The sequence below is a fragment of the Octopus sinensis genome, linkage group LG8 (genome assembly GCF_006345805.1).
Source record: "Octopus sinensis linkage group LG8, ASM634580v1, whole genome shotgun sequence".
NCBI classification, from domain to species: domain Eukaryota; kingdom Metazoa; phylum Mollusca; class Cephalopoda; order Octopoda; family Octopodidae; genus Octopus; species Octopus sinensis.
In genome coordinates, this window is record NC_043004.1 from 79684399 (window position 1) to 79706558 (window position 22160).

The 22160-nt window shown below is 39.4% G+C and overlaps 1 protein-coding gene across 2 annotated transcripts in view; it reads left to right on the forward strand.

Annotated features, from left to right (window-relative positions):
• The window catches only part of LOC115215020 (peroxisomal biogenesis factor 3-like), a 29093-nt gene extending 14796 nt beyond the window's left edge, over positions 1–14297 (forward strand). The window contains exons 7-13 of one of the 2 annotated variants that reach the window (XM_029784140.2): positions 1425–1500; positions 2457–2511; positions 5046–5205; positions 7339–7412; positions 9651–9773; positions 12457–12547; positions 14129–14297. In XM_029784140.2, the coding sequence (XP_029640000.1) occupies positions 1425–1500; positions 2457–2511; positions 5046–5205; positions 7339–7412; positions 9651–9773; positions 12457–12547; positions 14129–14236 (687 nt within the window). In that variant the 3' untranslated portion in view covers positions 14237–14297. Of the gene's footprint in view, positions 1–1424; positions 1501–2456; positions 2512–5045; positions 5206–7338; positions 7413–9650; positions 9774–12456; positions 12548–14122 lie in introns of both variants that reach the window. The other variant, XM_029784141.2, reaches the window with a different exon arrangement.
• The last annotated feature ends 7863 nt before the right edge of the window (positions 14298–22160 follow it).

Consider the following 22160-nt stretch of genomic DNA (forward strand, 5'->3'; position numbering starts at 1 on the left):
TTTTTATCCTTTTCTTATTCTGATGTTCGAATTAATGTTTTGATATCATCATCATCATCGTTTAACATCCGTTTTCCATGCTATTATGGGTTGGACGGTTCGACCGGGGTCTGGGAAGCCAGGAGGCTGCACCAGGCCCAGTCTGATCTGGCAATGTTTCTACAGCTGGATGCCCTTCCTAACGCCAACCAAAAAAAAAATATATATATATATATATAGGCGCTGGAGTGGCTGTGTGGTAAGTAGCTTGCTAACTGATCACATGGTTCCGGGTTCAGTCCCATTGCGTGGCATCTTGGGCAAGTGTCTTCTGCTATAGCCTCGGGCCGACCAATGACTTGTGAGTGGATTTGGTAGACGGAAACTGAAAGAAGCCTGTCGTATATATGTATATATATGTATGTGTATGTGTGTTTGTGTGTCTGTGTTTGTCCCCCTAGCATTGCTTGACAACCGATGTTGGTGTGTTTGCATCCCCGTCACTTAGCGAATCGGCAAAAGAGACCGATAGAATAAGTACTGGGCTTACAAAGAATAAGTCCCAGGGTCGATTTGCTCGACTGAAGGCGGTGCTCCAGCATGGCCGCAGTCAAATGACTGAAACAAGTAAAAAAAGAAAAGAAAGAAAGAATATATAAACACATACATGTGTGCGTGTGTAGTCATTTTCATGTCCATTTTTCCCTGGTTGAATGGGTCAGATGGAATTTGTTGAAGCAGATTTTCTATGTGAAAGGTAGGAGAGTCCAGTTTGCTGGACATTGTTGTAGAGCTGAAAAGGAGACAATTTCTACTCTTCTCCTCTGGAAGCCATCTACTTGCAATACCAGAGGGCGCACACTCTCCTACCCTGATGTAATCTCCAGGGATAGCATCCAGCAACAGGACCTCTGTAATGCCATGATGGACCGTGAAGTCTGGCGTAGCATGGTAAATTCCATTGTCTCGACCACGGTCGAACAATGACGATAATGATGGCTGGATGCCTTTCCTATTGCCAACATTCACCTGTTTTCAAACAAGGTAATATTTTTTCCATGTCCAGACATGTTTTGGAGCAAGATTGGAAATGAAAGTGTCTGCTTATATGATGGTGATGCTTACAATCATCACATGATGTCAAAACAAGGACACACACACACACACACATGGCAGACCTCTTTTACCCTCCATCTAAGAAATCCACTCACAAGGCTTTGGTTAACCTGAGGCTATAGTAGAAAACACTTGTCCTAAGTTCCACACAACGGAACTGAACTCAGAACCATGCAGTTGGAAAATGATCTATTTAACCACACTGGCACACAAAAAAACAATTATAAAAAATAACAAGAATAAAATGGAAAAAGCAGTCATTTCCATTCATTTAAGACTTTTGTACATATTTGGTCCCATTTTAAGTAATTTCTTTTGGATTCTTTAAGGAATCAGAGACTGACGGTCCTACTTTAGACATACAAGAACGGTTACTTGCAGTAGTGGAACATTTATTAGGTGAAGGTAAGATAATATATTTGTATTTTTTAGCAATTTTATATTAAAGAATTTTTGTATTTTACTGGATTATTCTGCAAATCCAAACATCATCATTATCATCAAATGTCAGTTTTCTATGCTGGTATGGCTTGGACAGGAGCTGGCAAGCCAGAGAGCTGCACCAGGCCCCAGTTGTCTGTTTTGGCAGGGTTTTTTTACTGCTGGATGCCCTTCCTAAAGCCAACCACTTTACAGAGTATGTTAGGTGCCTTTCCCGTGGCACCAGTGCGAGTGCCTTTCCCGTGGCACCAGCGTGGGTGCCTTAGAAGCACTAAGCCACTGGCATATAGGAGCTTCCAGAGGCCACTGTTATGGCCTGGATGACCATGATAAATAGGAGGAGGCTGAGAACTAAACTATGGCAGATACTTCCTTGCACTCTGAATTCCTTGATGAACTGATTTCTAACCCTCACTTTGCAGGGAAACCTTCTCTGGACATGGCTCTCTCTCTCCAACCATTCTCCAACTTCTAGCTTTGGAAGTGAGCTCCAGACTATAGATTATAGGATTATAGCTCATCAAATGCTAGGTACAGAGGATTACTCTTGGCTAGGAACTTGCTGTCTCAATATTCTTTTCTACTCTAGACACAAGGCCTGAAATTTTTGGGGAGGGGGCCAGTTGATTAGATCAATCCCAGTACACAACTGGTACTTAATTTATCGACCCCAAAAGGATGAAAGGCAAAGTTGACCTCTGCGGAATTTGAACTCAGAACGTAGTGGCAGACGAAATACCACTATGCATTTCGCCCAGTATGCTCACATTTATGCCAGCTTGCTGTCTTGCTAGTATTATTTACAAATTGTTTATCTCAACTTTGATTAATTAACTTGTTAAATGAGTGGATTAAATGAATGTTATTTTTGTTAAATCCATTTCTAAACATTTCCATTGATTTGTTTCTGTTGGTCATAGGTCTTAGAACTCTGTCAGAACATGTGAAGTCAGCTGTGACCAAAGCTATAGGAATGTAAGTATAAATTGTTCCTTTTGTTAAAATAAAAAAACGAAAAAAAAATTTAGTAATTGGAGTTGGCAGATATTTTTGGAAGTGACCCCAGGACTTATTCTTTGTAAGCCTAGTACTTATTCTACCGGTCTTTTTTGCCAAACCGCTAGGTTATGGGGGACATAAACACACTACCATCAGTTGTCAAACAATGTTGGGGGGACAAATGCAGACACATAAACACACACACACACATACATATATGTATACACATATACGAAGGTCTTCTTTCAGTTTCCATCTACCAAATCCACTCACAAGGCTTTGGTTGGCCCGAGGCTATAGTAGAAGACACTTGCCCAAGGTGCCACGCAGTGGGACTGAACCAAGAACCATGTGGTTGGTAAACAAGCTACTTACCACACAGCTACTCCTGCACCTGTATATATATTAGAAGAAATAAGGAACTCAGAAATCTGGATGGTTTTATATTTACAGATATTTATTAATATGTCACATGTTTTTATAAATCATGTATTAGCGTTTGCATCTACTCTAGTAAATACCTGAACATCACCTCCTAACCTTCTAATATATATATATATAGTCAATTCAAATAGAGAAAACAATGAACATGAGGATGTGCACAAGAAGTGTATTAGCTTGACGCTTGGTGACAGGAGAGGGTTTAATGTTTCGAGCATAGCTCTTCGTCGAAAAGGAGGAAACGAGATTACCAACAGCCCAAGTGTAGTTACATTGTGATGAGCTGGCAGAACTGTCATCACGGTGGACAAAACACTTAGTAACATGTCATATGTCTTGACATTCTGAGTTCATTTTCTGCTGAGATCGACTTTGCCTTTCATCCTTTTAGTGTCAATAAAATAGTACCAGCTGAGTGCTTGAGGTGATGTAATTGACTTAACCCTCCCCCAAACTTGCTGGCCTTGTACCAAAATCTTTGCTTGGATATTTACCACTTCCGAGGTTCTGCCTGCTATCTTCTCCATTCCTTAACCATTGTGTGTATCTGTGTATATATGATTAAAGAAGAATGGAGAGTTGGTAAGGATATAAAATTAATTTATTAACATACTGCCAAAAGCCTGCCTATGTACATTTCAATTCAGTCCAATATATAATTGCAACAAATTCAAAGATTGGAATAAATCCAAAAGATTAGAATAAGATAGCATTTTGAATAATATTGGGTAGAATCTCATCGGGGCTAGAGTACAATAGAAATAGTTATGTGTTGATGGATTGGATTTTATCAATGGATTCTTTTTTTTCTTTTTTTTGCAGTATGTTAATAAATTTATTTCATATCCTTACTAACTCACCATTCTTTAATCATATTTATACTTACAACAATAATCCCATATATATCGAAGAGATATTCCTCAACAGTGTTGGTGATTGAATCAGTGAAATTTTGGATACAATAATCCCTTACAAGGATTAGATATCCTCACATTGACTTATATATATATATATCTGTACGTATAAATTTGACATGGGTGATTCTTTCTTGTCAAACAGCTGGGTGGAATTGCACGAAAAATTACACATGTGTAGAATGATCCGGTGGTGTTGCTGGGCTTTGTATGTTCTTCATAGCTCCCATGGTTGCCGAGATAATCTGCTATAATAATACTTATTTCTTTACTACCCAGAAGGGACAAACAAGGGGATTAAGTTGATCATATTGACCCCAGTGCGTAACTGGTACTTATTTAATCGACCCCGAAAGGATGAAAGGCAAAGTCGACCTCGGCGGAATTTGAACTCAGAACGTAGCGACAGACGAAATACTGCTGAGCATTTCGCCCGACGTGCTAACGATTCTGCCAGCTCGCCGTGTTTATGAATGAGAAAGGAAGGGATGGTGTCAAACATTAATTCTATTTGTTCAAAGTTTATGCTACTGACAACTGTTTTACATTGTATTTACGTCAAGTAGTTTAACAAAGTACAGTTTATATGATTGTTTGTGTACATACAACATCTTCACTGTCATATACTTGGTTTTTCATTCATGGTTGAGGTTCAGATGAGGTACAATGACTACATTAGACTTTGATTTCACAAATTAAGATGATTTTAGTTATATCAGAGTACTGAAACCTTCCAGTTACTACAGCCATTGGCAACTTAACATTTTTATTAATTTGGATTTTTTTGTTAATTTGTTGTCTTAAAATATTTTGTTGTTTTTTTTTTAATTTATTTTTTTTTGTTTTTGAATACAAAGAGATGGTGAAACTGGGAAAAACACCTAGTATATGTGACCGCGTGTGTACCATTGGCGATTTTTTTTTTTTTTCTTCCGTATTCCGTTCTTTGGGTCTTTCTTTTTCCTATGTTTCTGACGAAGAGTTCCACTTGAAACGTTAAAACCTTTTTCTTTTCTGAGCATCCAATAATACTATACTTGTTCCACGTCCTTGCATTGTTGTGTTTTCTCTTTGTGTTTTCATGTTTGGATTAACTATATATATAATATATATATATATATATATATATGTTTGTATTTTCTATTACTTCTTTAGAATTTCTCTGAAGGAAAAGCTGACATCACAGCGTGTACAGAACATAATACATCAGGTACGGTTTGCAGTTGAATGTGATTGCGATGCTGGGCCAACTGGAACACCAAGTTGTCATAAATTAGCCACATTTATATTGCCGCCAGAAGACAAGCCTGATGTTGTAAGTGGTTTTCCTTCTACCAGTTCTTGGAATTCTGTTGTATTTTCCTGGTCACATCATTATTTAATGTCTGCTTTCCATGCTTGTCATATATATTCCACACTGGTTGGTGTTTGGAAGGGCATCCAGCTGTAAAAACCTTGTCAAAACTGACCTCGCCTGTGTTTGAACCACATAAAATGCACTAAGTCCACTCTGCTGAGTGGTTGGTATTAGGGAGGGCATCCAGCTGTAAAACTCCTGCCAAAACAGTTACAGAAGTCTGGTGCAGGCTTCTGCTTGGCCGGCTCTTGTGAAATCATTCCACCCATACCAGCATGGAAGGTGGGTGTTAAATGATGATGATAATATATATATATATAAAATGTATGTATATATGTATATAATCATCATCATTTAATGTTCCTTTTTCCATGCTTGCATGGGCTGGATGGTTTGATATGACCAGTCATGCTTTGGAATGGTTTCTATAACTGGATGTCCTTCTTAATGCCAACCACTTCACAGAGTGAACTATATATATATATATAAATATGTGTGTGTGTGTGTATCTTTGTGTTTGTACCCCATCAGTTTGTTTACAGTTTAGCAAAAGAGCCAGATAGAATAAGTACTTGGCTTAAAAATAAGTACTAGAAGAGATTTGTTCAACTAAACCTTCTGAGTCTGTACCCCAGCATGGCTGCAGTCCAATGAGTGAAGCAAGCAGAAGACCGAATAAAAAGAGACATGTTCATGTTTAATGAGGATGACTGTATTTATTTCTTATATTAAGGGATTGCTGAAAAGTTTTTGGGTTTGGTTAGTAGAAAATTCAGCAGGATCAGTTATGATTTTATTCAACATATTCCCCGCTCAGATTCGCACGCTTATTACTGCAGTTCTTCAGTTTTTCTAAGCCCTATAGAAGAACTTGGAAGTTTGGGCTTCCAACCAGGCCTTTTGTGATACCCTTAAAGCCAGGAACTTTTCAGCTTATCCTCATTGAAATAGGATGTCTTTCATGTAGAAACAGTCTACATTTCTTTAGTTCTAAGGAGAAGGATAACTCGTTATTCAAATGAAGATGAAATATGTGCAGTTCTGTTCTCATTTAATTACAACCGCTGAATAAATAATGTCATAGTTAAGAATGGTGAATGGGGGCATATGGATTAGTGGTTAGGGTGTTGGACTTGTGATTGTAAGATTGTAGTTTTGATTCCTGGACCGGGTGATGCATTGTGTTCTTGAACAAAACACTTCATTTCAATTTGCTCCAGTCCACTCAGCTGGCAAAAGTGAGTTAATCCTGTGACGGACCAGCGTCCCATCCAGGTGGTGAATATATACAACATGGAAACTGGGAAACTGGCCCCTTATGAGCGTGGCATGACTCAAGAAGGTGGAGGGACAGATGTTAGGAAAATAAGAGATGGAAATAAATTGACAGGGACAAATTAGAAGCAGGGGTACAGACGTGAGACAGATGGCCCTCCTCAAACATACTGAATCACCAAACATCTTATCCATGAGGCTTAACATCGTGAGGTTGGTCTTTACTGCTTCATCCTATGTCTTTCTTGGTCTCTCGCTCTCACAGGTTCCATCCACATCTGGTGACTGGCATTTCCTTATGTAGCTGTCCTTGTCTGTATGCATTACATGACTTGTACCAGCACAGTCTTACACTCTACATCTGATGCCTTTATGCCCAATTTTTCTCTCAACACATTTACACTTTGATGTTGCACATTCAGAGGAGCGTTCTGGTGTCAGTGTGTATACACAACAAAGTGCAAATGGAAATGGTACTCGTACACACTTATAACAGTCTACTTTCAATTTCTGTCTGTCTACCAAATCCATTCATAAGGTTTTGGTCATAGAAGGCGTTAACCCAGGGTACCACGTAGTGATCCTGAACTCAAAACCACAAGGTTGAGCAGCAAACTTCGTAACCACACGACCATGCCACTATCAAAGAAACAACTGTGGCAGAAGCAGTTCTACTTTTCAACAACATCCTTCAATCCATCCATTAATTAGTGGAGACAGAATACCTGTTTCTCTGCTGTTTCAATTCCCCAATTAACCTGTTTGATTGCTTAAATATTTTCTTTATTATTTCTTTGTTTTCTATATTCTTTGCAGGTTCTCAGTTCCAGATCCAGTGAGGACATTCTTTTCAACAAAATGTTATCTGAAATTAGAGATATTGTCGAGAGGTAACAAAGATTTCTCATGTGGACATCCACCTTTTCACCCCCACCACCACTTATCTTTACTGTTCACCACCTTCCCCCTCTTCCTTACATTTACCCCAATTCCTATTTCTAGTCTTCTCTCACACCCTCTTTGCACCCTTTACAAATCTTCTGTTTCTGCTCTCTCTTCCATTCATGTCCTTATACCTCGGACTTATGCTCCAATACCTCCTCACCACCATCATTATCTCTCTTACCACCTCCACCCCAGTTATTCCAACCCACTCTTATACAATACAAAATAGTCATGTAGCTCCTGTTTCTTCCCCGTCATCATCATCATTTAGTGTCTCTTGTCCATGCTAGCATGGGTTGGACGGTTTGACCAGGGCTGGTAAGCTGGAACACTGTACCAGACCCCAGTCTGATTTGGCATGGTTTCTACAGCTGGATGCCCTTCCTAACACCAACCACTCCTAGAGTGTAATGGATGCTTTTATGTGCCACTGGCATGACACCTTTCCCCAGCAGTGTCTAAATGCTTGGTGGATCAGCTCAGGAGGGGACCTCTGTGTTTGGGACCTTGTCTTGTCTTAGGTGATTTTCAAAAGCTTCTCAAGCAGAATAATGGGGAAAGCTGACATCAATCAATCCCGAAATACTAAAGCAATCGTGGAGGCGCAATGGCCCAGTGGTTAGGGCAGCGGACTCGCGGTCGTAGGATCGCGGTTTCGATTCCCAGACCGGGCGTTGTGAGTGTTTATTGAGCGAAAACACCTAAAGCTCCACAAGGCTCCGGCAGGGGATGGTGGTGATCCCTGCTGTACTCTTTCACCACAACTTTCTCTCACTCTTACTTCCTGTTTCTGTTGTACCTGTATTTCAAAGGGCCGTCCTTGTCACTCTCTGTGTCACGCTGAATGTCCCCGAGAACTACGTTAAGGGTACACGTGTCTGTGGAGTGCTCAGCCACTTACACGTTAATTTCATGAGCAGGCTGTTCTGTTGATCGGATCATCCAGAACCCTCGTCGTTGGAACCGACGGAGTGCTTCCACTAAAGCAATGGCATCAAAGAGGATGATATCAGTTGTATTATCTCTGCTGATTGAAGAGGTCTAAAGTTCAGGAAATGGAGACTGGTGGTGGCATCATTGGTGTCCTTTTTACATCCATTTTTTCCCTTGCTTACAAGATGCCCTTCCTATTGCTAATCCTTACTGTCATCCAGCAGGAATGAACCCATAACTTCATGATTCGCAGCTGGTTTCCTCTTCAGTCAGTGTTTGGAAAGTCCTTGCAGTTTTGCACTTTTTTGTTGCCGAGACTGCAGCGAGTGCTGGAGACTTAAACTAAAAGCATTAAGCTTCAGGGAAAAGCAAACGAATACAAGAACGGAAGCAAGAAAGCTTAGAATGATTCACACACACACAACAGACGAACACCTTTTGGCTATAACAGCAGAAGGAAAATAATTGTACATTTACAAATAAATAAATAACAGAAAGGGTCTTTGGACTATCGTGTCAGGTGACACGCTGTACTTGGGGAGCCCTATTGAGTCGAGTAAAATCAAATCAAAAATCACAATCAGAATTTCAATCAAATCAAAAGCAAAAATGGAAATTGTAGTTGTGGCTGATGCCAGTGTCTCCTGATTGGTTCCTGTGCTGATGGCATGCAGTAAGCACCATTCATGTGTGAGTGGTTGCCAGTTCCGCCTGACTGGCTCCCCTTACTAGTGGCTCATAAAAAGCACCATCCAAACACGGCTGATACCATCCCCCCATCCCCCCTACTGGCTCCTGTGCCAGTGGCACGTAAAAAGCACTATCTGAACGTGGCCAATGCCAAGGGCCAGACTGGCTCCCGTGCTGGTGGCATGCACTAAGCACCATTCATGTGCAAGTCATTGCCAGTGCTGCCCGACTGGCTCCTGTGCCAGTGGCATATAAAAAGCACCATCCAAACATGGCTGATGCCAGTGGCCTCCAGCTGGCTCCCATACCAGTGGCATGTATAAAAAGTACCCAGTACACTCTCAGAATGGTTGGCGTTAGGAAGGGCATTTAGCTGTAGGAACCTTTTGTGATCAGACTGGAACCTGGTGCAGCCTCCTGGTTTGCCAGTCCTCAGTCAAACCATCCAACCTATGCCAGCATGGAAAATGGACATTAAACGATGATGATATATAAATTTTCTTTATTATGTTATCTTCTTACCTGCAAAAACCTTAACAAATTTCTCTCTTTTGTTCCAGCGATGATTTTCACACTGTGCTTTTCTTTTGCTTTGATTTGGGTTTTATGCATTTGAATGAAAAACTCTCAGAGAATTTCTCTGTTCCTTACACAGCACACCCACCGAGTCGAGCAAATCTGAGGTAAGTTTTTCCAAAATAAAATTCATGAACCTTATAAGATATGGCTGTGTGGTAAGGAGCTTGCTTCCCAACCACATGGTTCCTGGTCCAGTCCCACTGTGTGGCACCTTGGGCAGGTGTCTTCTACTATAGCGTCAGACCATCCAAAGCCTTGTGAATTAATTTGATAGACAGAAACGGAAAGAAGCCTGTCATATATATATATATATATATATCCGTGTGTTTGTCTGCCACCACTGCTTGACAACTGGTGTTGGTTTGTTTATGTCCCCGTAACTTAGCTTTTGGCAAAAGAGACTGATAGAAAAGGTACCAGGCTTTAAAAAAAAAAGTACAGGGGTTGATTCATTTGATAAAAAATTCAAAGCAGTGCTCCAGCATGGCTATAGTCTAATGACTAAAACAAGTAAAAAATCAGATAACTTGTCTATTTATTCACCCTTGCCCTGTTTTCTCCTTTGAACCAGTTCTCCTCAAAGACCGAGTCCTCTGGAGGTATGCTGTGACTGAGAAGACCTGGCAAATAAAATGAGTCCACAGCAGTAACCTACACCAGTGTCACATAACCAGCCCACTCAAAAGTACCTTGGATCATAGGGCGACATGCTGTGCTTGAGGAGACCTATTAAGTCAAGTACATCAGCATCAACATCAGTATCAAAATCAAATCTAATGGAAATTGTAGTTGTAAAAAGCACCATCCGAACGTGGCCGATACCAGCTCCTCTGGCCCCTGTACCAGTGGCACCTAAAAGCACCCACTACACTCTTGGAGTGGTTGGCGTTAGGAAGGGCATCCACCTGTAGAAACACTGCTTGATCAGATTGGGTTTTGGTGCAGCCTCCTGGCTTCCCTGATCCCAGTCGAACCGTCCAACCCATGCCAGCATGGAAAGCAGATGTTAAATGATGATGATGATGATGGTACACTAATATTCTTTTCAAAACTGAACTAAAATCATAACTAAAAGTATAGGGAAAAACTTTTATTCAGGTTACACAGCGACACACCTAGCATCATCCCATGGCACACTAGTGTGCCATGGCATACTGGTTGTGAAGCACTGCTTTAACTGCTCAATGGTCTCAACTGCTTTAAACAGTTGAGACCATTGGACTAGGAAATAAATATTTGCCCCTCACCATGGCCAATTTCCTGTCCTGTCTATTTTATTTCATCATTATTTCCTCTTGCAAGTGACGAGGCAACCTCACTAGTGCTGGTGGCACAAAACCCCCTGAAAAACCACTAGGTATACACTAACTGTAAAGTGGTTGGCATTAGGAAGAACATCTAGCCATAGAAACCCTGCCAAAGCTGACATTGGGTCTGATGTTGCTCTGCAGCTCGTCAGGGCCCTTCAAACCATCCAGCCCACCTCGGAATGGAAAATGGACATCAAATGAATCTTTGTTTTTTTTTTTACTTGTTTCAACCATTAGACTGCAGCCATGCTGGGGCACACTGCCTTGAAGAATTTTAGTTCAACAAAACCCCACTAAATATATTTTAAACCTTGTACTTATTCTATATATATATAATGAAATTATTGTATACAGTTCTCAGGTGCACCACAACTAAAATAGTCACAGCTGGAAACCCTTGATAGAGCAGACCCGGGGCTAAATAACATCTTATCTGATTCCATTTCCTTTAACAAAAGGCTCATAAATACACACATCGCCCGGTCTGAGATTCGAACCCACAATCTCTCGACCGCGAGTCCGCTGCTCTAACCACTAGGCCATGTGGTTATTGGTCTCTTTTGCTGAACTGTTAAGTTACAATCATTAGCCAACTGCTCTAACCACTAAGCCATGCACTTTAAACTAACCAATGAGATTACCATCAGATTCAAAAGACCCCTCAAACGAGATGGGTATAATTTTGAGAAAGGTGTCTTTGTGGTAGGTGTTGAGAAATAAAAGCATGATAGACGGACAGGAAGAGATGTCTTTCTTTAGTAGAGCAAATTTTCCCTCACACCTCTTTATTTACTTTACTTTACTTACTTGTTTCAGTCGTTTGACTGCAGCCATGCTGGAGCACCGCCTTTAGTCGAGCAAATTGACCCTGGGACTTATTCTTTGTAAGCCTAGTACTTATTCTATCGGCCTCTTTTGCCAATCTGCTAAGTGACGGGGAAATAAACACACCACCATCGGTTTTCAATGCTAGGAGGACAAACACAGACACATGTTGATTCGTTAGCTACTGCACGCATTTTTTTTCTCTCCTTCTTTCTGTGTTTTTCTCTCTCTGTGTATCTTTCTGTTGAAGAGCGTAGGCTCGAAACGTTAAAGACTTGTTTTATTTATATTTCCTGAGCGCCATACTAATACAATTGTTCGTTTGTTTTCCACCTGCCTTCGTCTTTTGTTTATTTTCATAAAGCTTCCCGTTATATATATATATATATATATATACGCACACACATATATACGGCGGGCTTCTTTCAGTTTCTTCTATCAAATCCACTCACAAGGCTTTGTTTGGCCTGAGGCTATAGTAGAAGACACTTGCCCAAGATGCCATGCAGTGGGACCGAACCTGGAACCATGTGGTTGGTAAGCAAGCTACTTACCACACAGCCACTCCTGTGCCTATGAATGGATATGTCAGATATCTTTACATGTTTCACTCCACTTATTCGTTTTTCTGTCTTTCCTCTTTTCATTTCAGTGAAGTAGAAATACCAATGGCGAAGTTCATCCCAATTATCAACAAACAAGTTTACCATTTATGTTCAAACACACCAAACAGGTTTTTTCAGGTAGCGTTCTGTTTATATTTTCTCCATTTTGTTTTTTATTTTACTTGTTTCAATCATTGGAGAGCACTGATGCTGGGGCACCACCACCCTGAAGTAGGATTTTAGCCAAACAAATCAGCCCCAGTATTTTTGGGTTTTAAAAATTTTTTTTTTTTTAAATTTGGCATTTATACCATTGGTCCTTTTGGCCAGATCACTAAATTACAGGGATGTAAACAAACCAACATTGGTCGACAATTAATTGTGGGTGGTAGCACACACACACACGTGCAAGTAGAACACAAATGTGTGTGTGTGTATGTATAGACAAGAAGAAAATGGAGGAAAAATAACAATCAGAAGTGTCTTTTGCACTAGTAAACCATTATTTAATTACACCTTTATTTACTAATTAAGTATTGGCTTAATAGCGCAAAATACAGACTTCTGTTTATTATTTTTCCTCCATTTTCTTCTCATCTATATTAAACTACGGTTTACCTGCTTTAATATAATAATATAATAATAATGAAATTATTGTATACAGTGCTCAGGTGCACCACAACTTGTCAGAAAGTGCATATAAAGTACATGCAGTAATGTAGAAATGTTTGGAAAGTGAACATGCTTGTGTGTGTATGGAGGGGAGAAAAATCAAGTGTAGTGTTGGCGAATCTCAGGAAGCATGGAAGTCTTGAAGGATGCAGTGCTCCGACAACTAACAACCGATGCCGGCAGTTTGTTCCATGCTTCAGCAACTCTCAGCGTGAAAAAATGTTTCCTGAAGTCATGGGAGCTGTGCTGTTTTCTTACTTTGTAAATATGTCCACGGGTGTTAGATGGGTGGAGTTTGAAGAGGTGCTCAGTGTTATTGTTTGTGCGATGGTTGATAATTTTATGGGTGTCTGCCAGGTCAGCTGCCAGACGTCGGAGTTTCAATGTGTCCATGCCCAGGGAAGTAAGGCGTTCAGGATATGGCAAATGCCTGATGGAGGGTATTCTTTTGGTTGCACGTCGCTGAACAGCTTCCAGATGTATATGTTTTACCAATGAGGACAGTGGTAATTAAATTTGAAGATTTTTGGTGGATTATGAATATATAGGATTTTGAGCAATAAATTCTTTACAGAGAAATGTAGATTCTGCACAAGGACACCACATCTGATACTGAGACTCTGTCAGTTGTGATGACAAGTATTCCAGTTGATCCAATCAATGGAACAGCGTACACATGAAATTAAAGTGCAAGTGGCTGAGCACTCCACAGACACATGTACCCTTAATGCAGTTCTCAGGGAGATTCAGTGTGACACAGAATGTGACAAGGCTGGCCCTTTGAAATACAGGTACGACTCATTTTTGCCAGCTGAGTGAATTGGGACAAGGGGAAATAAAGTGTCTTGCTTAAGGACACAACACACCACCAAGAATTGAACTTACGATCCTGAGCCAAGTAGCCTAACCACTGAGCCATGACCCTTCACAGGACAATGCCCTTCATAGGACAATGCATCTATTCACACAGTAAAAGCAACAAATGAAAAAATTCCTTTCAGTTTCTACTTAATATTCCTAACCTTTGCCTCTTTTTTTGCATTTCAGAAATTATTAATGATGAACAAAATGACCGATTTGGCTGCAAATATATACGAGGCATTTACTCATGAACCAGAAATTACACCTCCACCAAGACATTATTATTTCTTTTGATTGAAAAAGAAAAAAAAAAAAGTATCTTTTTCTGAAATTCCATCCAGAGTTCGGTGAAGCTGAAAGTATTTTCTCAATACTCATTTTTCTCCAAATCATTCCCTGAAAACATTCCACTTTCAGACACTTGAAAGGAAATCTGAAACCATTTATCACTGAGTGACTGAATCAACATTGGATTATTTTTAAACAAGGGATCTAGAAATCTGTTCCTTGTTGTTTGGTTCTCTCTGGTAACAGATTCATCTTAATTCTACTAGAGACTGGCATTAAGATGTATATGTCTTAACATATATATATATATTTTCACATACGCAGTGGAACCTTGTTTTATGAATTTAATTCATTCCTGAGTGCCATATGTCACCCAAAATGTTTTCAAAGCAAAACTATTTTTTCCTTAGAAAATTCAAGACAAGGCATGCAAATTTGAGCAGGGGTGTTCCCTGAGTGTGAACCAAACAGTAAATGACACTCCCCTACTGATTCTCCCAGCTTTTCATCAACCTATGTTGCTATTTTGCATGGTCATTATTTGAGACGCCATTTGCCAACCGAGACATTTTGTGTTTGAAAATAGTTGGTAAGCCAATTTGTTAATGATGACAGGTGCTTGTAAACTGAAGTTTTGCTATATACATATATATGTAAATATACACTCACACATGTGTACACATAGTTTAAAGATCTAATAGAGATAGAATCAACAACAAAAGTTCTCCAAGTGAGAGATAAATATCAGTTTAAATACACAACCAAAAGAGCTACCAGTAGTTTCATGTCATGTATTTTTAAAATAGGTCTGTTTAAAGTATTGTAAAAGTGTGAAACTATTGTTTGCTCTTTCAGGTGTGTATTAAATTGACATATATATTTATACACACACACACACACACACACACACACACACACACACACACACACACAGATACATACAAGGTGGCCCAAAAGTAAGTTTACAGTCATCACATAGGCACTTGAAATTTCTTTTAAAACATTTTATTACATTTTAAATTTCTATATTACAATTAACTAAATTAGTATAGAATAATGGTTTCATATTTTTTTTTATAATTAAGATGTTAATATATGAATGAAAAAGAAATAGTTGAATAACTGTAAACCTGCTTTTGGGCCACCCTGTATATATGTATATATATATATATAAATATAAATTAGAAAAAACACCTTTTTATCAATTCAAAATGAACAATTAAATTACACCATCTAGAAAATTACATATAATAGAAATATCAAAATTAAAATAATAATAATAATAAAAACATATATACGTTTTTATTATTTTACGTTTTTATTATTATTTTGCAATTTACTTAATCATCGGTATATTATTGTTATTTTAATTTTAATATTTCTATTATATGTAATTTTCTAGATGGTGTAATTTAAATGTTCATTTTGAATTGATAAAAAGGTGTTTTTTCTAATTTTTATATATATATATATTATATTTTGTGAAATTTGATTTAGTATTTCTAACTTGAATTTTTCCCTGTAAGTTAGGAATAATATTCCCTCAAATAATAATAATAATTATTATATATATATATATATGTATATATATAACCTTATAGATATCACATCTTATAGTATTGATGTACATTGAAGTTGAAGGACAAAATGGTTATTTTTTTATATATAGAATTCAATTTTGTTTGTTTCATTGATATTGGTCATTTAATTTGGTTTTGTTGAGTCAGTTCATTAGTGACATACCAATCACTTTCAGTTACAGTTTTTTTTATTTGTTTTACAGTTTTATTTACAATAGAATTTGTTTTTATTTATCTTGCTGCAACCTCATTTCTCTAAGATGGATTTGACAAATCACTTCAAAGAAGATTAAGGTTTAAGTTGGGGGATATAAAACTGTCTTAAGTGTTTTGTAGCAGCTATAGCTGAAAACCAAGATTATCATAAACTGTTTGGATTTCAAACATTTATAAGAATTTGAATTGTTTGTAATCAAATTCAAAAATCAAGTTAATAAAAAAAAAACAATCATTTCAATTTATTTCATTTAAAATTCTGCTTTCACTAAATGTGATTTTCTCTCTGTTTTTTTTACAAAAGCAAAACTGATTCTAAATGTGCCAAGGTGTTTGCTAATAGAAGATATAGTGGTTCTGTGGTTAAGAAGCTTGCTTCTTAACCATGTGGTCTCAGATTCAGTCCCACTACTATGGCCCTGGGTCAGCCAAAGTCTTGTGAGTCAATTTGGTTGATGGAAACTGAAAGACACCTGCTGCACGTGTGTGTGTGTGCATGTGTGTATACCTGTTTTGATATTACATAATGATTGTAAGCAAGCTTTATTATCATACATGTGATGCTGTTCATTTCCAGTCTTTTGTGGAAAACATTTTTAGCCATGGAGAAATATTTCCTTGCTTGGAAACAGGTGAGAATTGGTAACAGGAAAGACGTCTGACTGTAGAAAATTTTGATTCCTCAACAAATTCTATTTGACTTATGCGAACATTGAAAAGAGATGGAAATGAGTACCAACACTTCCATGTGGTATGCTTCAACAATTGTGAAGATCTTATCGCATGAAACCATTGGTTGCCTTGTTAATCAACAAATATATACATTGCAGATACAAATGCAAAGCCTTTCTCAGGTAAAGAATGTACAACCCAACGGAGGTCACTAGTTACTGACTTCAGAATTAAAACAAGAAAGATTCAGCGAAATAAACCCTTCTGGAAAAGATTATGGAAGCTCAAAGACCCAGCAAACTGACAGAAATATAGAGATGTTCTAATGGAAGTTTCTGACGAGAAAGAGAGCGGAGGAGTTGGGACATGTAACTGAGAGGATAACTGAAAGTTCCTGTGAGACAATCTATTGAGGGCTACAGACCAAATCTGTGGCTGGTGTAAAGTGACAGCTAGGCTGAGGGTGACACAGTGGTGGAACAAGGAAGTGGACAGCATCATAAAGGCAAAGAGACTGGCCTGGAAAGACGAGAAATGGCAGTGGGTGCAGAGAATTCTATCAAGTAGCCAGAAGGGAAGCTAAGCAACTGATTTTCATAGCAAAAAGAATGGCAGAAGGTAAGAGATTTGCTAATGTTATACATTATGAGGATCAGAGGTGTAAGATGTTCAGGATCGCAAAGTAGTATATCAGAGAGAATAGAAGTCACCTTACTGGCACTTGTGCCCGTGCTAGTAGGGTGCCAAGAGCACTATCCGAACGTGATCGTTGCCAAAGCAGCCAACTGGCTTCTGTACCCGTGGCACGTAAAGGGGCACCATTTGAGCGTGATCGTTACCAACGTCACCTCACTGGCACCTGTGCCGGTGGCATGTGTAAAAAGATTCAAGTGAGGTCATTGCCAGTACCGCCTGACTGGACCCGTGCTGGTGGCATGTAAAAAGCACCCACTACACTCTTGGAGTGGTTGGTATTAGGAAGAGCATCCAGCTGTAGAAACTCTGCCAGATCAAGATTGGGGCCTGGTGCAGCCATCTGGTTCGCCAGCCCTCAGTCAAAATCGTCCAACCCATGCTAGCATGGGAAGCGGACGTTAAACGATGATGGGTGAGAAATGGGTGTGAATGGATAATGTTATGCTTGCACTTAGTGATTCAGAGAAGTAAGATTACTAAATGTGGGAAATGCAGGGCAGAAGAGATCTTCAAATACTGAACCAACAGAGGGACCAGCCATCAGAGTTGACAGCAGTATAATGGATAAAGCAATTAAGGATATGAAGACAGGGAAAGCCCCTGGACCATCAAGAATCACTGCCGAGGTGATTAAAATACCTGGTGGTGTAGGACACAGCATAGTCACTCATATAGGTAATCAGGTTATTTAGTAAGGCAGCATACCCAATGACTGTTGTAGTAGTATTATAGTTGGTTTTAGATGGGTAAAGGGGATGCTTTAGATAGAAACAACTACCAAGGTATGAAACTGCTGGACCAGGTCATGAAAGTTGAAGAGAGAGTTAGAGGTCAATTGATTAGGAATAGAATTAAACTAGATGAGATGCAGTTTGGTTTTGCACCAGGGAAGAGTACCACAGTTGCCATCTTCCTAGTGAGACAGCTGCAGGAAAGTATTTGGCCAAAAGTAAGTCATTGTACTTGGCTTTTGTCAACCTGGAGAAAGCTTTTGACAGAATGCCTTGCTCTGATATCTGGTGGTCTCTAAAGAAGTTAGGAGTAGATGAGTGACTTGTTAGAGTTGTACAAACCATGTACAGTGGTGCTGTCAGTAGGGCGACAGCACCCACAAATACAGTGGTGAATTTAGCATACAAATAGGGGTGCACCAGGGCTCAGTTTTTAGTCCACTCTTATTCCTATTTCTTTACTACCCACAAGGGGCTAAACACAGAGAGGACAGAGAAACGGATTATATTGACCCCAGTGCGTAACTGGTACTTAATTTATCAACCCCGAAAGGATGAAAGGCAAAGTCGACCTGGCGGAATTTGAACTCAGAACGTAATGGCAGACAAAATACGGCTATGCATTTTGCCCGGCGTGCTAACGAGTCTGCCAGCTCGCCGCCTTATTCCTCATAGTCCTTCAGGCTGCCTATGCGAATTACTATATGCTGATGACCTCACTCTTGTTGCAGAATTGGAGAAGAAATTCCAGGTATGAAAGCAAAACCTGGTATTAAAGGGCCTTAACCTAGTGAAGACCAAAGTTGTTTGCAAGAAAGCAGATAAGACTCTAATTCCATTAGGCAAATGCCCCTGTTCAATATGTAGGAAAAGGGTTGCAAGCAATTTCATTTGCTGCACCCAGTGTAAGCTATGGACACATAAGAGGTGCAGTGGAATAACCGGTAGATTAACAAAAAGTCGTCTTTGTGTGTGGCAGATGAAAGAGAGAGAATTAACATTTAAGATACCAGAGTATCATTATCTAGAATATTGGTGTGAACATTTAGAAAGTTTCCTTGCTCCAATTACTCCTGGAAGACAATGGCAGAGATATTAGCACTGTCAGATCTTTGGCTGATTCTTTAGGAGAAAAAATTTATGTGTAACCACAAAGTGTCATGATTTAGCATCCATTGTCCATGTTGCCATGGTTTGGATGGTTTGACCAGGGCTTGAAGGCTGCACCAGACTCCAGTCTGATTTGGCATGATTTCTATGGCTGGGTGATCTTCCTAATGCCAACCACTTTGAAAATGTAATGTGTACTTTTACATGACATTTGCATGGCACCAATATCTGCGACGACTGGTTTTACTTGGTTTGATGGGTCTTCTTCTCAAGCACAACATAAGGCCAAAGGTTTTGGTCATTGCCTCCGTGAGACCCAACACTTGAAAGGAGCTTTTCATGTGCTGCTCTGTTTGGGTTTCCTGTTGATACAGCCACTGCGTTTCATGTTGGATTTGATATAGTTTAAAGGGTTTAGTCATGACATTGTTTATATCAATTTTATAGTGGTGGATGTGCGTACAGCCATTCTGTACTACATCAGGTTGAGATGGAATATGTTAAATGGTGAAACTTGAAGAAGCCTGGCTCTACGTGCAGCTACATTGATGAAGTGATTCAAGTGAAGCAACAGAGAACATTGTGGAAGTTGAAGTGAAGGTAATGCAGAGACATTTTATATCTAATTTGAGAGAGAGAGAGATAAAGTAATTCCTTGCTATATTGCGGTTTATTATTTAAGTTTACATCGATTCCTCCATGGTGTTGTTTTGCATTTATAATAAAATAAGTATATATAAATTATAAAAAAAAATATACAGTATGGTACTGTTTCCACTTTGCGGGCTTTCACCTATTGCCCAAAATTTTAGGAGAGGGGGCTAGTCTATTACATCCCACTCCCATTCATCTGGTACTTATTTTATCAACTCTGAAAGGATGAAAGCCAAAGTTGATCTTGGTGTAATTTGAACTTAGAATGTGAAAGCGGACAAAATACCATTAAGCATCTTGTCTACTATGCTAATTATTCTGCCAGCTCACTGCCATAATAATAATGATAATAATAATAATAATTCTTTATTGGTCAGTGAGCTTAATGCTGTTACTAAAAGTGTAATGATAACCTGTAATAACAGTGAGGTTTATAAGAATTATGATCAAGGGCATTAAAGGAGGGTAACACAATCATTAATGTAATCCCTATCCAAGAATTGAAACCTACCTTTTCTGCTCATTTTTTATTATATACACAGACACCTAGCTTACAATCATTGATATATACACTCTGGGTTAAAAAACAAAATTTCTGTAGAGATTTCTATAGTTCAATCGTGGCATTCTGTCAGTTACGATGACGAGGGTTCCAGTTGAGCACTCCACAGATACATGTACCCTTAAAGTAGTTCTTGGGGAGATTCGGTGTGACAAGGCTGGTCCTTTGAAATACAGGTACAACAGGAACAAAGAGTGAGAGAAAGTTGTGGTGAAAGGGTACAGCAGGGTTCACCACCACCTCCTGCCAGAGCCTCATGGAGCTTTAGGTGTTTTCGCTCAACAAACACAACGCCCAGTCTGGGAATCGAAACCACAATCCTATGACCATGAGCTCACTGCCATAAATATTACTATACTTCAATACAATATGGATTTATATTGTTTACAGAGATCATCCAAGCACCATCCGAGCGTGATCGTTGCCAGAGTGGCTATCTGGCCTCTGTGCCAGTGGCACGTAAAAGCACCCACTACACTCTCGGGGTGGTTGGCATTAGGAAGGGCATCCAGCTGTAGAAACTCTGCCAGATCAAGATTGAAGCCTGGTGTAGCCATCTGGTTCGCCAGCCCTCAGTCATTCGTCCAACCCATGCTAGCATGGAAAGCGGATGTTAAACAATGATGATGATGAGATCCATAGATCCATACTTACAAATATGTTGATAATGAATTTTATGGCTGTTTTCCCATGCATCATCCTATGATGTCCCTAAACACATCATCAGTGATATTTCCTGGGGTTATTGTGTTTTGGGTCTTTCAACAATGACACTCTCTCAACCAGGTGACCCAGCTTTGGTAGATCAAGTCTTAGATTATGTCCATTTCGCATTACCCCTCCTAATCCAGGGCCTACATCTGAGCCAATGCCACTTCAAAGCAACCTCTGTTACCGCCATAGACCACCTGATGACCTACTGGGCCCCTCTGATGCCCAATATGGTGTAGGTTGTGCAGAAGGACCGACATGTAAAGCTTTTGCAATCACCTCAACAGGATCACACTTTGCCATTCATTTTATGCTACCTCAGCACAGTCCTCCCATGGAATGGAGAATTTTAACAGAACCACCAGCTTTGATGCTTTCCAGAGGTCAGCACCATGTCCCGCCTTAGTGTTGTTGCAGTGACAGTTTCTGGGAACCAGTCTTTTATTACTCATTTCAGTCATTTTACTGTGGCCATGCTGGAGCACTGCCTTTAGTTGAACAAATTGACCTCAGGACTTATTCTTTGTAAATCTAGTACTTATTCTATCAATCGTTTTTGCCAAACCGCTAAGTTACAGGGATGTAAACACACCAACATCAGTTTTCAAGCGATGGTGGAGGTACAAACACACACACAAATACATATATATGTATATGACAGGCTTCTTTCAGTTTCCATCTACCAAATCCATTCACAAGGCTTTGGTCAGCCTGAGCTATGGTAGAAGACACTTGCCCAAGGTGCCATGCCGTGGGACAGAACACAGAATCATGTGGTTGGTAAAGCAAGCTTCTTACCACACAGCCATGCCTGTGCCATGTACAACTAGCTGAACAAATATTTTTATAGTTCTATATTTAAGAGATGAAGAATTATGTACATTATTTACATATGATGGATATTTGTCCTCATCTTGTTTGTTGTTAACACAGCCAAAACAGATATCCGTCAAATGTAAATATTTTTATAACACACTTTGTAATTTGACCCAAGGGAG